Raw genomic sequence first — 18,287 nt, 5'->3', positions numbered from 1 at the left:
TTTCGGGAACCGTGGTTGTTGTCGTTTTTCGGTCCCCTTTTTGAAGCAATGTTTTACGGCCGGATGCCCTTCCTGACGCCAACCCTTTTTGCCGCCTTTAACGACAAACAGGGAATTACCAGTGAACTGGTCCTCAAATTAGCCGACCTCGGAAGGATGACAGGCTGAGTCAACCCCCCTGGCGTTAATTCAGCGATCGACCGGGATTCGAACCCAGGATCCTAGGATCCTAAGCCGGCACTCTAGCCGCTAGCCCAACCCCAACAAAAATAAAATTGAGAAATGAAAGTAAAAGAGGTGGATAGGAAAGAAAAGTGAGGGTAGGTGAGTCAGGGAAGGAGAAAAAGGCCCAACTCCATTGGGGAGAGAAAAAAAAGGGAAGTACATTGATCGGAAAAGAAACGATGTGATTTTGAAGCGAGGGGGTATGGGTGGTTGGGGGCAGGTAATATATTCATTTTGTACAGGTAATATGTGGGCACATTCTATAGGAGGAACATGTTTACTTGTTAGATAAGCTCGGAGCACATAAACTCTCAAAACAGTAATAATCAGGAAAGATACGTATGAAAACGTGATGATGAAAATTGGACGTCGAAAGGGAACAAAATATATTTCAAAGCAATACTTATTTTTGTCACTTCATTGCTTAACTAATCAGGGGTAACAATGCAGCAGACCCTGATATTAAACGGTTTGTACAGGTTCAAGGAAAAATCACTGAAGCTCCCATTCCCATCTGGCTGGGGCCAGTTTCGGCCTACCCAAGCCCTCACCATTTCACACTGGAAGTAGTCCCACCTGAAGTTGATGTTGTAGCAGCGCCACTCAAAGATGACCACACCTTTAGATCTTTTTTTTTTTTAACTTCTGAATTAAAAGATATTAATTATTCTCTGTAGACCGTAAAACGAAAAGAATGTTTTGCTGATTTTTTACAAAACTGCATGTGGAGTCGGCCAGGAAAGGTTTTTGGCCCAGGTCTTTCACAAAAGGCTTGACGTTTTGATTGAAGGTGGCAGCAAATTTTTAATTTCTTCATGGTGCCACCGATAACTTGTCTCCTTCTTGTAAAGACACCTTGGATCTATAACGTCTACTAATACTAGCAGAGAGGACACCGAGCTCAATGCCCATCCAAGAGACAGGAACTGAGACTTTTACGCACCCTGTGATGCAACACCTCACCTGAGAAACACTAATCTTATCATTTATAATCAAGCCGGGATTCGACCCAAGACTTTGCTCAATGGTTATTGCGTTACCTCAGCACCACCCTTTAAGTTTAAAGGGACACAATTATAAAAGTTTTGAAGAGATGTTTTAGAGAATGATATCCCTGACCGATCAGCACAAAAAAGGGAAAAATAAGCCGAATAATCGTGTTTCAAAATCGACCTATTTTTCACTTCCGTTATGCAAATGAGCTACTCCCGTCGATTCATGTGACGTCACGAGCGCACAACTCATTGGCAGACGTGTACATCTGCGTTTCATCAGAATAATCATAAGTTATTCTCGCATTCAAGATGCCGATTTGCCAAGCTTTTAACTGTTCCAAGCAAGGCACGGACGAGAGTTACATGTTGATTTGAAGCTAGGCCCAAGCCAGGCGTATGCTAGCCCTCAAGTAGTTATCGATATTACGAGATAGAATACGAGCAGAGCCTACCTGTCACTTCAGTGACGGACCAATTCGTCGTCCTGTTGGCCAAAAATTGCGATGTTAGTTCACTGCATCTGTATTGAGCCCACCCATCAAGATAACTGAACCAGCATATGGGAATATTTCATCATTTATTGAAGTGCCCTCAGGCCTATAATTGGTCGGTGTATCATTGTGCCTTTGTTTGTCATATGCCCTGAGGGCAGTTTGCATTCTCGTAAGATATCCGATCGGAACTAGAGATCCCACGACACGACACACCACACCGACTTCCATAGAAATGTTACTGTTCTGCACAAACTGGCCCGCAGCACAGGACAGCCTACAGATCCTGGAGGAGCGGCCCAGGAACGCACCGCTACGGCTTTGCCTTCAAGCTCGACTGCGTCACAGCCTCAACTGACTGTCGTATGGTGTAGATTCGTATAGTAATAGTTTACCCACCTGCTTTTACTTTTAGCTCACCTGAAACGTAACTCTCGCCCGTGTCTTGATTGGAACATGTTAAAAGCTTGGCACATTGGCATCTTGAACGCTAGAATAACTTTCGATGATTCTGATGAAATGCAGATGTACACGTCTGCTAATGAGCCGTGTGCTCGTGACGTCACATTAATCAGCGGAAGTGCGCATTTGCATAACGGAAGTGAAAAATAGGTCGATTTTGAAACACGATTATCAAACTTATTATTCTCCCAATTTTTTTTTGTGCTAATGGGTCAGGGATATCATCCTCTAAAACGTATCCCTTCAAAAAAATAATAATGTGTCCGCTTAAGGATCTGTGATGTGCAAATATCTCCTCGAAAGTGCATTTCTTACAATGTCTGAAAGATTCAAGTGGTAAACTTGGTGAAAACGGGTTTCTTCCCTTCTGGTTCACTTCATGTGGATTTGAAACTTGTATCGACACAGTTTTTCCCAAAGTCAATGATTACATGTGAGATTTATATTTACCTATCTTCATATCAAAGCAACTCCTGCTAGCTGGGTCAGGCTGCATTGATAAATGTGAGGGCTGCCTCCATCGGGTCACATCGGCAAAGGGGCACATGACCTGTCATCACCAATCAATCATTAAAATTTACCTCTGAACCTTTCACCCTCCTTTAATCCCTCACCCTTTGCTGCCCCTCCATGTAGATGTAGACCTTTTCACCAAATTCCGAGGACCATTTTTGTCCATCTCATTTGAATGAAGATCCAAGAACCGTCTTCGACTGTTGTCATCTGGACACAGGTCTGTCACATGTGGCAAACACACATTGTTAGAAATATCTACTGATATTTCCTGTTAAGGGAAGTGCTATTCCGAAATCAGTATGTTTTAACTACCAGTGCATCATGCATCTTCACTAAGACAATAGATAAATCCAAGATTCTGAGAAAGTTATTGTGTGTGTGTGTGTGTGTGTGTGTGTGTGTGTGTGTGTGTGTGTGTGTGTGTGTGTGTGTGTGTGTGTGTGTGTGCGTGTGTGCTTGCTTCTCGTCTCGTATGCTGGTTTCCGGAGGTGGAACTGAGTTCTCCCAGGTCTAGAAGTATCCACCTCCGTTTTGGTAAGCGGAATCACAATTCATGGACCAAGCTGTGAAGTTTTCTTGTTCTCAAAGTTTTCTTCCATTGGCTCTTTTCAAGATTGTCACTGATAGTCAGGTTCACTATGTTAACAAATATAATTTCGTTCAAGATTTTGGGAGATTAGCAAACCTGTACATTTTTGGAATCATCAGAGCATGGAGAATCCGAAAATCAATGTTGGCATTTGCACAGACACAGATTTTGGATTTTCAAAATGGCCGCCATAAAATACATATTTTGCGCTATCTCGGCTTCTAGTCAACCGAGAAACTTAATTAAATATGCTAATCCTATGTTTTCTGGGTCAAGGAATCCAATAAAGGCCTCAAAATAGTGCTCAGGATTATAGAAAAGCAACAAACAAAAGTAATTGAAAACCATTGTCTTTATATTTGTGATATAACTGTATTACATAATACATGATATTGCAAGTCCTTTGAAGTTATAGGTATGGGTTTATAAAGCAAGGAAGCAGCCTTGTTAGTATCAGATTGAACTATAAGTCCTATACACAGGATCTACTAGGTCTATACCGTTCAGAAATATGCTTTTACAGATCTTCATCACTGTCCTGAGTGTCATCTGGAAAGTCCTAAAAGTGAAGCAAGTGTTAGGATTAGAAGTCTAACCATCCCACCAATGGTTTTCTTGACCCAGAAAACATAGGATTAGCATATTTAAATAAGATTCTAGGTTGACTAGAAGCCGAGATAGCGCAAATTATGTATTTTATGGTGGCCATTTTGAAAATCCAAAATGGCGGCCATGCAGGTGTCTACGCAAATGCCAACATTAATTTTTGGATTCCTCATGCTCTGAATATTCCAAAAATGTATAGTTTTGCTAATCTCCAAAAAATTGGAACGAAAAAACAGTGAACCTCACTACTGAGGCCCGGACAGCTTCCAACTGCAGTTCGTTCATAGTAATATTCCCAAGGATGGTTTTTAAGTTCTCCGTAAGATTCTTCTTTATATTCCCGTTGCTCCAATTATTACAGTTACAATTTCAGCGCTCTTTAGATTCTAGGATCTTTTGAGATCTTGGTGATTGGTCTTTTCTTATTTATATTAATGAACAGGATTACATAATTAAATTGATATACAGTATGTGGGAAATATTTCCAAAATTGAAAAAAGAGCACTGACATGGTTTTCCAGAGGCCCTGGGTTCGATTCTGATCTGTGCATGTAATTTTCCCACATATATCGATTTAATTTTTTTTTTCTGTGTTGTTTTGGCCAAAATCGTTGGGTACTGACACCTCAATGCTGTCCTTTTTTGTACTATATCCAGTTGCAATGCTTTCTATTCTATGTTCACACCCACTGGGATAATCAGGTCATACGTGAGCATTGTTTATTTCTTTTCAATTATTATTTTTAGTTCATATTTCCATGAGTTTTCTGAAACTGGGATATTCAATTTTTTGCAGATATGCCAATGGATTACTCTAAATACTTCATTGTGCCTTTGTGTGTATCGCTGTTTTGACATGAGTTTTTTTTACATCCAGATCGGAGGTGGCTTATGCTCTTTGTTTCTACCTTACAAAATCAACACCTGTCCGATTGATTCAGTCCTGCCATTTTATTTAAACCATTTTTGGTCTTAGTGTCCTTGGTCTTGGGCATTTATTATGATTCATTGTCCATCCTAGTTGAGTTGACCACTTCTTAGCCATTCCATTGAGCCTTCTTTGTCTATGCCCAGTCTGTCCACCTCATTTTTTATACCTTCCTGCTCTTTTGTCATTGTCCAAAATGTCGGAGTACATCTGTTGAAATTTCACTTTTGTATTTTTCTTTTTTGCAATCATTGGGGTTGTATTTGTTACTATTTCAGTTTATTGTGTGACACATTCTCTTCACACCTATATTTTTGAATTTCTTTGTGAAGCAGGTTAGTACCCTTTCTGGCATGCTGTCTTCATGTTTGCGTACAAACTGGATGCGGTAGTCTGTTGAATTTTTCACATACTCAGCCAATCCTACAGTTGTCATTCTGTACACTTGGTTGAGCTCCATCAGGCCGGTACCTCCTTCTCATCTCGGCAGGTACATTCTTTGGATGCATTGATTTTTGGAGAACACCATGAGGATAGTGAGAAGTTTCCTTGTTTTGATATCTAGTTTATTGGTTTCCGCCAGGCAAAACAGGGCTAGGAAAAACAGGAAGTGTGAAAGGGTATCACCCTAGAAGATCCCTCGTCACATCTTCACTTCTGTTATTTTGATCTCTCCTTCTGAGTGCTGTAATTCCAGTGTTGCATTGCTTTTTCAATCAGTTTGATTATTTGGGGGTTGATCTTGTATACGTGCATGCATTTTATCATCCATGAATGTGGAACACTATGAAAAGCTTTTTTTATAGTCTATCCAGGCCGTGGACAATTTGGTTATTCTTGGTTTACAGTTTTCGAGTACGGCCTTGTTTAGTAGTAGGTGGTTTATTGTTCCGGAGCATTCTCTCTTACATCCTTTATGTTCTGCCTCTGGGCCTCTTTGTTGTATTAGCTGGTGGTGCATCACTTCTGTGATGATTCCTGTCAAAAGTTTGTTGTTTGTTGGTAGGCATGTTATTGGTTAGTATTTGTGAGGTAGTTGGGTTCATTCAGATTTTGGGATGAGGAATGTGTTACCTTCTGTGAGCCAGTCATTCATTACCATTTCCTCTTGGATAATTTTGTTAAATTTCTGAGAGTAGTGATTGTGTGGAGCATCTAGTTGCTTTAGCCAGAACTTTGGAATTCCATCCGGGCCTGGGCTTTTAAAGGTTGGCGTTTTTCAGGTTTTTTTTCTTCATCAAATATCACTTGGGGCATTGCTTTAGGTGTTGTTTTTTCTTTTCCAAGTTTCAGATCTTATCCACCTCCTTATTATGTTATTTTGGGTCTTCATAAATTCCTTTCCAGAAATTTTCAAGTCCAGCATTTTTGAGGGGGAATTGATGCATTTTGCTTTTGTTTCCCTTGTTTGCAGTACTATATTGCGAGTTATTTTCAAACATGTGGTTTTGTTTTCTCCCATTGTTGACTTCATCATAGCTTTGTATTTTAATCTTCATTTCTATTTTAAATTTGTGTTCAGCACCAATTTGCTCGAGGTCTTTGTCTTAGATTATGCACATGTATATATTTTTGGATTCTCTTCTTTAGCTTTGAGCATGTGTTTCCTCTTAGGAATTGTTGTATTTGTCCCGTTTCCTTCTCAGTTGCTCTCTCTGTGCTTCTAGTCTTTGTTTCAATGGTTGTGTTTAGTCTTTGTCTGTAGGGCCTGGTTTGTTCTTCTTATGGAGTTATTTTCCTGTTGCTTTTCTTGAATGAGCAGTGCTGCTGCAAAGCACAAAGTATAGATTTCCTTAAAAGGGGATGATTTGGTATAATTTACCAATTGATCGGTTGGATCTCCTGATTAGCATTTTCATCTGTTTGTTGTATTCTATTCAATAGAGTTGTGGTGTTCCTCTGAGTGGTGTCAATTTTACCTCTTCTGTTTTGTAGGTCAGCTCTTCTTCCAATACATGTTGCTCTTCATCATCCTTGTCCTCCTCTTCTCCTACATTCTGCGTTTTTCTCTCCTATTCCTGCTGATCATCATTCACTGTTTGCATTTTCATCCCCTCTGTCTTTGTAGGTATCACCCGTTCCATGTCGATCAGTCGGTTTCCGCTCACCCTCCCAGAGTGGGTCCGTATCCCCTCCCCCCGTCACGCCATGTTCCAAGCCCCAGCTTTGCTGCACAGTTCCTCCCCGTGCCACCATAGTCACGGTTACGTTCGGCACTGATCTTTCCCCTCTGAAATTGGGCTGCCCGCCATCCCGGCAAAGGCGTGAATAGCGTTGCATCGCTTTGGGCTTACCTCCCCCTGTTCGGCCTGGCCCACAATACCATCAACGGCTGTCGCCAGCCTTGCAGCACAATAATTGTCCGTTGCTCAAAGCAGTGCAAGCGAGACGCAACCATAAGTGGGGTTTCGTCCCGGTTTGTAGGCTGCATTGGCTCATGTGTCCCTTGGCAATCCATGACTCCACGACTGATCAAGCCTCTTCACAATGGCCATGTCGCTTTTAAAGCTCTCATTCATGTCGTTCAGTGCCTTACACAATCCATCTGAGACATCAACAGCCGCACAACTTCTTCCCGATAGCATATGGTCTGTAAAGTCGGGCGCTCCCCATGATGGGGATATGCTTCCGTCCACCATTGAGTCTCCTCACTTAGCTCAGATCGCTATTTCTCTCTCCAGAATACTTCCTTCCTCCTCCCTGCCTTCACCATCAATATTGGGGCCTCGCAATTGCCAACAGCTGACCCAAGCGGGGGAATCGGTGAGAAAGGCGGTGTGATGGGGCAATTCCATGCCTGCTTCATTGACACCATTGTGTGTATGTGTGTGTGGGGGGAGAGGGGTGGAGGGGGAGAAGGTGGATGTGTTTGGTGGAGGGGTGTGAATAATGAAGAAAAATTAGAAAGGATGTAAAGGGCTGCAGATGCGGAAGAAAAAATAAAGTAGTTTGGAACGAGATATTCATGATAAGAAAAGAGAAAAGGCATGAGGGTCATCTGGGGGAAAGATGTGATTGATGGTCAAAAAGTTCCCCATTTTTCACATGCATTACATGTAAATGTTCCCTAAATAATAAAACCTTACACTAAATGAGATTATTCATCCTTTTTCCCATACCAAGAGGAGTTTCCCACAGATTGGTCTTGCACTCCCAGTCTGCACCATTCTGGAGCAGCAAGTCTGCTATAGCATCCTATTCACAGCCACCACAATAGAGGAAGACAGGAGAAGACAGGGAAATGAGAAAGATCTCAAGCAGACACATAATCATCATGACTATTATTGGTTTTCATAATATTGCTGGAGTCTGCGCATTATGGTTTACATACAGGGCTGACAGGATGGCCCAGAGGTACGCACACTCGCGTCTAAGCTGTCTAGCAGAGGTTTGCATCTTCAACCCACTGATAAACTGTCATCACAGGCGGCGTGATTCATCAATGTGTGTGCCGTCCCTTGGATGAACGTTAAACGGGCGTCCCATCTGCCAGCATTTTTGGTGGATGTTAAAGATCCCATGGTGTCCTTCGTGAAGAGTTGGCGAGCTCTCGCCAGCTCCATGGCCAAATACCAATCTATTGCCCTAACCAGCAGAGGGCACCGCATCAGTTGCACAGCCATTCCCCTCAGCCAATAATGTTACCCCGCAGCCTTGTGCTGCATACGAATTAAGAAGAAGAAGCTTTACATACCAGCCAAACTAAATGTGATATGAACCAAATATATTTTTTCTGTGCTTTGAACTACCGAGAGGAATATGGAAAAAGCAATGACCTGTCCCCAGTAGGCTGTAGCATGGAGTGGGGTCCAGCCATCTTCGTCTGCAGTATTTGGGTCATGACCTTGCTCTAACAGACGCTGAGTCAGAGAATACAGGCCATGACAGGCAGTCACATGGAGCTGCAAATGAAAGAATAAAAGAGAATAAGACCACTGATAAAGAATATAAAATCAAAATACAGTATATGCTTTCTGTCTGGAGATTAGAGTTTTTTTCATATTCAAATAGGCTTGTCTCCAAAAGCTCTGCATGGTTGTTGTTGTTTTTTTGGTGGGGGTCGATTATTGAAATGTGTACCCATTGGCCAGACAGCTGCTGGACCCCACCCACATTTGTTGCTTGACTCCACCCACCATGGCACCCAGATTAAATAATATGGCCGCCAGCTTGGTTTTCCGGTGGGCCTCTTCCGATTATACACTGCGCAGGTTTCTTACGACAGATTTCCATTGGCTTTGTTTGGGTCGAGTGTTTTTCACAATGAGGGACCCCCAACAATCAAATAATATATCGAATAATAGTAAGGTTTAATCAAGCCCGTCAGAAAGCACGCATGGCAATCAAGCATTATGTTACGTAATCAAGAGTTATCTTACACAAATTACTCAAAAAAAATAGTGTTCCGTAATTTTTCAATGGCCCCATAATTGGGGTAAAACAATCCGTGACCGTGTGACAAATCAGCTCGTTCTGATATAGCCGTGATGGAAGTTGACATGGATAAGTAGTGTCGAGTTAATCTTTTAACAATGCATTAAATGTGTATTACCCAATCACGCTGTTCATCTTTTAACAGTGCTTTCAATGTGCGTTTTCCCAATCGGCCCGTTACTGGATTTTGTCGCAGGTTGTGACCACATTGCGGACTTTCTTTTTATGGAAATGCGAGTAACAGGTTATCAAATGTTAATGGAGGTGATGCAGTGTTGTTGATGACCCTTAGTGGAAGCATCACCAAGTCAAGAATAATTCAATGAGTCAATCCTGTTGCAAAGAGGAAGGAAACCTCAACATGAAAATAATACATTTAGCCCACCTTGAGAGTGTTATCTCCAGATCCCATTCCCTGTTTTAATAACTCGCTCCATCACATTATAACATCATATATTCATTCATTTAACTTAAAGGACTAGTCAAAATGCTTAATGATTGAGTTTAACATGGTGTCGAGTCCGGAATATTGACCTTTCTTCTTTCCCAATTTTTCTCTAATGCCATATTCTAAATGAATTTCTCCTCCACTCATCAATTTAATCTCCATCTTTACTTCTTTCTTTTCCGATAGAAATGTCCCATGCTTGTCTCAAGCAAATTCACCCTGGACATACCATTTGTGAAAATCTTTTGAAATCAGGCAGGTTTACCCTTAACTTGTAAAGGTTTTTCAGCAACTTGTATTGTATCACTGATATGTCCTTTAAAAGGTTCATATGGAATACGATGGATGTAGGAATTAATGGTCATCAGTTCTCCAAAAGAAATGCAGAATACAATACCATCTGTGGCCTCTCGGTATTGTACCATCTATCATCTGGTCTTGCGCACCCTGCTATTTTGAACCTATGCCCATAGCTAAACTAGTATGAGCATGTTCACCCAGTAACCCACTCCTTTCTATCCTTCCAAAGTCCAGACTCTCTTGCACTCCTTTAGCCCTCTGTTTACTGCTTGTGCAAATGCCTTTCTGCATCTGTCCAATCACGTTCTTCCATCCATTGCTTCACAGATGAATGAAATGAAAAAAAAGGATTTTTTTAAAATCACAGTTTAGTGAAAAGAAAATGACAAGAAGGCAAAGACTACCATCTCATGTCATCTCCCATTCCTACCCCTGACATTATCATCCCCATGAAGCCTCTCCAAAGTCCAAAAAAACCCAAAAAAGTTGCACCTCTATATCTCCGAAACCGCTCCATGGAAAAAATTGAAACATGGTTCATTGTCAAGTACTCCCCTTGGGGAATAACATATGTTAATGATGATGTCATTGGTGCCTCGTTATAACGTCATAATTCGACAAGTACAACACTTATCCGATCATTGTGAATTTTTTTTCTCAGCAACTATTGGTCTGATGGGCACAAAATTTTCACCATAGGAACGTCTCCTCATGTAGAATATTTTAATGATAATCATGACGTCATAGGTCATGTGGTACAGGCTCCATCTTGGAAAAACCGAAAAACGTTGCACCTCTATATCTCCAAAACCACTGCATGTAAAAAATTCAAACTGTAAAGAACTCCACATGGGGAATAGGTGTTGTTAACGATGACGTCATTGGTGCCATAATTATGACGTCATAATTCGACAGGGACATCGCTTAGTCTGATCAGTTTGAAATGTATTGAGCATGATCTATGCAACAATTATATTAGAGAATATAAATTTATGATGTCATCGCTCACGTGGTCTGGCAGCCATATTGGATCAAAGAAAAAAATGTTAAAAAACAGAAGAGTTGGCTCGCAACAAGTTGACTGCACAGGGTAAGTAGTCTATGAATACCATCTAGTTTCCTGTTGGTTCGCTCTTCTACGAGGCTCAACTCTGTATAGTAACGCATCTATCTATAAAAAAATACGCTCCTGTGTTTATAGGCTTTAATTTTGTGGGTTTCTCTTGCCTCGTTAAGATTTGTTTTATGTTTAACATTGGCAAGTGCAGAGGTTACCTTATTGAGCATGTCATTCTTGCTTTTCAAGTACTTACAATTCTTTAAACAACGACCAAACAGCTGTTAATGTCACTGAAGATATAGCACAAGCACATGGAGAACCTGAAAACTAACATCATCAGATCATCATTTTACAAACGGGTTGGCTTATGTCGAGGAATAAAAAGTAGACCCACCAGAGTAGAACAATGGCTGTCAGACTTGATGTTCTCATCACTGTCAAGAATCTCCTCCAACTTCTCCACTATCATTTCTTTTCTCTTGCACCTTGCCAGCTCCATGTCTTCCTCCGTTACACCTGACACATAAAACAGGCGATGATTAATTAAACCACATTTTCCGCAGAGTGAGACAAAGACTAATACTAAGATGATGAGAGTGAAATGCAAAAATCGAGCGGAAAGCAAGTATGAGGCATATAAAGAAGCCAAAGAGAGAGATTGTCCCCCAAACTCAGTCTATCTATATAATAATAGCGTAAGGACTCGACTTTGTTATCCCTTTTACGCCGCACCCAGTCACCCGATGCCCACGGCACTAATGGATTTACGATATACGAACCGCGCTCTTTGTTTATCACGTACAGACATACTCGAAAAATCTGAATTAGCCGACGTTGGGGCCCAAAAGCATCCGATTAACTGCCGATACGACGCCATCTTATGACGCCATCGTATTGGCGTCTGCTGGGCGAAGGCGAAGCAAGCCGTCCGCTGATTGGACAGTCGAAGGCGACAGCAAGCCGTCCACTGAGTGGACAATCCCAGAGTGGTGCTATGCCGATTGCTATTACGAATCCATTCATTTTTCAAAAGTATATCGTAGCGTTGTCATTTAAGTAGATTGCAATAAATACGTTGTTCATATACGCACTCTTCATTCTCATCTTTCTTCCTAACTCTTACTCGGACAAGCAAATCCCCTATGTCATCCATAATGGTACTCTCTATCCATACACCACATCCTCCCTTCCGTGGATGTTCCACGGGTTTCAGCTAGTTATCAATAAATTGCTAATCGATCACAGCAAACAGACCGAAAATGCTTTCACTCTGAGTATCAGAATTGAAGTCCTCACTGGATTATCAGATCTAGCCATCAGATGATGACATACGGTACTGTCGTTTAGAACTTTGCTTTGTCAGGCTAGGTATATCTTACAGTATGTAACAGATTTTACTGTTTCAATGTTATTACCCCGTGCACACGAAGCGAAAAGCGGGGTTTAAGCAATAATGGTTCATTCCCGTCCGTCTGTCTGTCTGTCTGTCTACAAATCTCAATATATGATTGAGGTGCAACTTATTTAAATTCGTTGTTATACTTTGAACACGAATCGCAACGTGAATCTGAAGACGGGTCTTTCGTTTTCCCGTATGTTGCCTCTGAATTCATCCCGATCGTACATGCACAGAGAGAAGTGAGATCATTTTTAAGTGGTGAAGCCGCTTCAATATTTGGCTATGTTTGTCCATCCCACACAATTTAAGAAGAAGAAGAATCTTTCGAACCCACCATGTTTAATTATAAAGGGTTCAAAAGGGTAATTCTAAAAGGTAATTCTAAATGGTAATTCTTAAGGGTTATTCTAAAGGGTTATAAAAGGTAATTCTAAAGGGTAATTCTAAAGGGTAATTCTTAAGGGTAATTCTTAAGGGTAATTCTTAAGGGTTATTCTAAAGGGTTATAAAATGTAATTCTAATGGGTAATTCTAAAGGGTAATTATAAAGGGTATTTCTAAAGGGTAATTCTAAAAGGTAATTCTTAAGGGTTATTCTAAAGGGTTATAAAAGGTAATTCTAAAGGGTTATAAAAGGTAATTCTAAAGGGTTATAAAAGGTAATTCTTAAGGGTTATTCTAAAGGGTTATAAAAGGTAATTCTAAAGGGTAATTCTTAAGGGTTTTTCTAAAGGGTTATAAAAGGTTATTCTAAACGGATCTAAAGGGTAATTCTTAAGGGTTTTTCTAAAGGGTTATAAAAGGTCATTCTAAAGGGTAATTCTTAAGGGTTATTCTAGAAATCTAAAGGGTTCTTCAAGGTAATTCTAAAGGGTAATTCTAAAGAGGTATTCTAAAGGGTTGTAAAAGGTTATTCTAAAGGGTAATTACCTTTTAGGGTTCGAAAACCATGAAGGGTTTAGAGGGCCATAAAGCCATAAAAGGCCATATGGCCATAAAGGGTTCTAAAGGATATTTCTAAAGGGGTTTGTTCATTTCTAGGATTTGCCTATTTCGTATTTAAAATATCAAACTGAACCGCTTCCTTTGGGCACAGGTACGATTTTTGTTTTACTCTGTCTGCCTGTCTGGCAGTGAAACAAAATTGAAAATCATTCCAAACAGGAAACTTACTGTTTTTAAGGATTACATAAAGGACACAAACCACAGGCATGAATAACTAATGTAACGTGTTAGATGGGGTGGTGTAATAGACACTGCGTCATTGGTAGTAAATTCCAGAATTAATGAATTTATACGACTTTCACAATCTTTATTTTATTTAAATTGATTTATATACTTGAACACTGTATAAAACAAATCTCCTTCTTTGAACTTTGAAAACCCTTTGTTTTGCATCACTTGGACATGTTAAATAAGGTGGTGTATAAGGGTTATGCACAAGACTGCTTCTATAGCACTAAATGTCTGGCATTTTTAAACGATCTTTAAAATCATTATTTTATTTAGATTGAAGTATATACGAGTACTTGAACACTTGAACGCTCTTATTTGGTCTGTATTACACATTTAGGGGTTAGGGTTTGGGTTGTGGGTGCATGGAGTTTGTGTTCTTCAACTCAAACGTCTTTAACCATTTAAAAACGTGTGCACAGTTCGGCACCAATCAGATGCAGTGTGTCCATTACACAAACCAAAGGTTTTGCTTGAGAAAGATAACACATCATCACCAATGTACAAATGATAGCAGATGGATCGAACAGCCAGCTTCGGACAGTGTTCCGCTGTTTTATACCTCCTGGCGGCATTGCACCACAAGGCACTCTAGTTGACTAAGATTACGCCAGGAGTCACAAATATAATTGGACAGCTGACATGTGGAACACTATTCTGATCTACAGGAACAACTAAAATGCTTTTCGGTCTCTTTTATATCATGGATATGCACAAGATTTTTTTGAACAGGTTACCTCACGTAAGCATTTCAGGAAACAAAGTTTTCATTCTGTAATAATACTGTTTGGCTATCTTTACGTATTATTCCTTTGACTGTATTGTTTGCTTCCTACCTTTTCTTATTTTCTCACTGCTATTCACCGTGGCAGTAAAGTTATGGAGTTGTCAAACACAATATAATAACAAAGAGCAATACGTGATTGCAGACCCTCGCCAGGACATGTTTGTGCGGTGTATTTTGTGTGGTGTTGATTCAGATAAGGTTCGTTTTTCTCTCCAAGATGGCTGCCAAACCATGTAACCTATGACATCACCATTTTCACACTATATGCAGCAATGGTGTGAGATAATATTTGTAAATATTTCACTTCAATAGGGTAAGCGCTTTCAGAAAAACAGTTTTTTGAATATTTTCCTTAAATCCAATATGGCTGCCAAACCATGTGACCGATGACCTTTTTCAGCATTATATCCCCATGGGTAGTTGAACATATGGCTAACATTTCCCATCATTCCTTTCAGTGCTTTCAGAGAAGAACAATAATTTGCTTTATGCAGTTTTAGTATAAAATCCAATATGGCTGCCAGACCATGTGACGACTTAATCGTTTTCCAACTTTACTCCCCAAGCCTAGTAGATCATGTGTATGGAGTTTTGCATCGATCTAGTAAGCTCTCCTGGAAAAGAAGATTTTTGAAGGTTCCTCAATCCAATATCCTCAATGCTCAATCCAAAGCCTGGTGTTGGCTTAGCGGTTAGGGTGCCGGCTTGGGATCCGAGGATCCTGAGTTTGAATCCCGGTCGATCGCTGAATTAATGTCAAGGGGGTTGACTCAGCCTGTCATCCTTCCGAGGTCAGAAAATTTAGTACCACCTTGCTGGGATGAATGATCCCGGTGTGTACCCCGATTTAGAACAGGTACACTGCGCATCGTAAGAGGCGACTAAGGGTTGGTGTCAGGAAGGGCATCCGGCCATAAAAACATTGCCTCGAAAAGGGAACCAAGAGGTCATGGGGCATGGGTCCCGCAAGGTTAACCCCCGCTCTTGTGGGTGAAAATGGCCTTAAAACGATCATTCATTCATTCCTCAATCCAATATGGCTGCCGAACCACGTGACCGATGATGTCATCAATTTAATTCTCGGAGATTTCGAGGTGCAAAGTTTTTGTTCTTTCCAAGATGTCACCCGGACCATGTGACATATGACGTCATAATTATCATTAAAAATATATAATGGAGGAGGCGCTTCTACACTGAATATTGTGTTAATCGAACCAATGGTTGCAGAGAAAAACATACTCAAGTTTTGTGCGGCCAAACAAACAAACAGACAAACAATCGGGCCCAAATGCAATACCCTCTTCTCTGGTGAAGAATGTTCTTGGGTGAGATACTCTGAATAGCCCAATACACACCAACGGTTTTTATTTTTTCATTATATTTGTGAGTGAAAAGTAATGATTCAATGAAATGAAGAAGTTTTTTTTTTTAATCACAGGTGATTGAAAAGAAAATGACAAGATGGAAAAGGACTTGAATGAATAAAGACTAATGGATGAAAGATGGGCTTCACACCATGCTCCTCCATGAGGTGAAGAAGGCCCGAGCGAGTGTTTTCCGAACTGCATACATCAATGGCGAGCTCGTCTTCACTGCTCACGGCCAGAAGTTGGGCACCACTGCACACAGTATATCCAAAACAACACACTATATTGCACTCACATCACACTCGCATTCTGTACTCAAAATGCTTTAAGGAAATATCAAGCATAGCCATTTTACACCATTTCCTTTTCTGGGCAGGAAACGAAAAAGGGGAATTGTGTATATATTAGGGTGGCCCAAAAAATTGAAAGTTGAAAATATCTTTCTCCACAAGGCTATCCGTGTTCCATATCAAGATGTAAGAACTCATGCCAGAAATTTGACAGATTGTACAATATTTAGAGGTCGCAACCAGTCCCTATATTTTAAGGATTTGAAACAAAAATACAATATCAATGTTTATTGTTTATTTCAAAAACACAAAGTCAACCACACAGGACACATGTTATACAAATATATATTATAACATGCATGTAATAGCAATTAATACGACTGAACAAAATCGTTTCATATAAACAAACAACGTCACATCAGTTACTCTTTCTTTATCAAAGACAACTTTGTCGGAACTGGAAATCTTTTTCGGTGGCTGGCGACAAGTCGTAGTATGTATCCGTTTTTGGCTCTTTGCGTTTACGTAAAATTTACGTAAAATTAGTGAAATTACGGAATTTAGAGATCTTTACTTTGAGGTTGCGACCTTTAAATATTGGCCGATCTTCCGGGTTTTTTGCATGTAGGCTTCTTTTGTGATATCGAGCAGAAAGAGCCTTGTGGAAAATAGGAATTCAAACGTTTTTTTTTTTCAGTTCATTTTTGGGCCACCCTAGTATATATACACAAAGAATTAAGTTAAGCACCCCTACACAACGAATTAAGGTAAGCACCCCCTAATATATATTCTTTGTGTATATGTATACATTGGCATATATTCTAAGGTATGTGAGATCAAATAATGAGTGGTATGACATTAGCAATTATCCATTGATGAAATGCAGATGAGTGCACTCGTAGGGTTGCGTTGGGTTGAGTAGTGATCCGATCACGTGGGTCCTACACACGTTATTGACGCAAAGATCGCTAGAGGTCTTCTCAGAACAATGACTGTACGTTAGAAAACATAAACGTCATCCACACTGTCCGTGATGGACCTATAGCTCCATACTTAAATTGAGGTGAAAATATGCCTAAAATTCCGAAAAAATTTCACCTTAAATTATTCAGAATAAAATATTGAAAACGGCATGATTGTTATGTTTTTATGTGACCATAATATCACTTCTCCAGAAAATATAGCAATATCATGGGTATATTACACTGTTTTGACGACAACAAACTTGTAATGTGCGAGGTTGTAAAAAAACGGGGGGGGGGGTGCTTAACTTAATTCTTTGTGTATATATATATTGTTGGGGTTTTGAGAACCCTGCACTTAGTAAATTGTTGTAAATATACCCTTTGTAAATAATTCTCTGTGTAAATACCTCCATTTCTTGTTAAGGTCAAAGGTCGTCCCCTAGTTAGTCCACATTGCCACACGTAGGCCACCATAGGACTCTCTATAGTTATTTCAGTAATATGTGTTTCAGGTAAGGCTGTGTTTCCAATAGTTGAATCTACGTTGCATTAATGAAATAAGAATAGGCCCCATGCTCTTCAACACCAGTACGAATGGTTTTCTATCCTCAATGGCCGTAAGGGTTCTTTTACCATCAAGCCAGAACTCCATTACGCACGAGGCCAAGGACAGGAAAAAGGGGGCGGAACGCCGAGGAAGAGGCGTGGCCCTGTCATCAACCCGCCAGGGGGCGTGGCCGGTAAGCCCTAACTAGCCAACCAGGGCTGCGGTGAGCGCCAATATGGGCGTGGAGGAACCGCGGCTTGATTCGGCGACGCCCGATAAAAGGCAAGGAAAGGGACTGCTTACGGAGAGAACCGAGGTAGATGACCGAGGAGGAAGAACCGAGAGAAGAGGGAGAGAGGAGCACCGAGCAGCTTTTTGAGCATGAGCATCGTTGGGGTGCAAGAGTCGGTGCGCTCGGGTCGCCAAGACAGCGGCAACATAAACCGCACTGCCTGCCGGGTTTTCGTCGCTGAAACCATATATGTGGGGCCGCCACCGGCTGCTCGTTTTCCAGCCCGGAGCGTGGATTTGAAGCGGACCTCCTCGCTGTGCTTTTCCTCCGAACCTTCTTCCAGCCATTCCTGCCTGCAATTCCCTTTGTCGTGTAAGTCTGTTGTCTGTCCTTTTTGTTGTCTGGGATTGAAT

The 18,287-nt window shown here is 40.7% G+C and overlaps 2 protein-coding genes across 2 annotated transcripts in view; both read right to left on the bottom strand.

Moving 5' to 3' along the window:
- The window catches only part of LOC144893635 (uncharacterized), a 1,058,663-nt gene that overhangs the window by 774,535 nt on the left and 265,841 nt on the right, over window positions 1-18,287 (bottom strand). The window lies entirely within an intron of this gene.
- The window catches only part of LOC137435236 (protein phosphatase 1 regulatory subunit 16A-like), a 71,231-nt gene that overhangs the window by 3,781 nt on the left and 49,163 nt on the right, over window positions 1-18,287 (bottom strand). The window contains exons 5-9 of the mRNA XM_068128854.2: window positions 15,989-16,092; window positions 11,449-11,570; window positions 8,589-8,714; window positions 7,932-8,007; window positions 2,788-2,908 (exon numbers count right to left, since the gene is read on the bottom strand). Of these exons, the coding sequence (XP_067984955.2) occupies window positions 2,788-2,908; window positions 7,932-8,007; window positions 8,589-8,714; window positions 11,449-11,570; window positions 15,989-16,092 (549 nt within the window). The remainder of the gene's footprint in view (window positions 1-2,787; window positions 2,909-7,931; window positions 8,008-8,588; window positions 8,715-11,448; window positions 11,571-15,988; window positions 16,093-18,287) is intronic.

The sequence above is a fragment of the Myxine glutinosa genome, chromosome 9 (assembly GCF_964187855.1).
Source record: "Myxine glutinosa chromosome 9, kmMyxGlut1.1, whole genome shotgun sequence".
Classification (NCBI taxonomy): Eukaryota; Metazoa; Chordata; class Myxini; order Myxiniformes; family Myxinidae; genus Myxine; species Myxine glutinosa.
The sequence above is the reverse complement of the archived record's forward strand: the minus strand, read 5'-3'. Positions and strand labels throughout refer to the sequence as shown.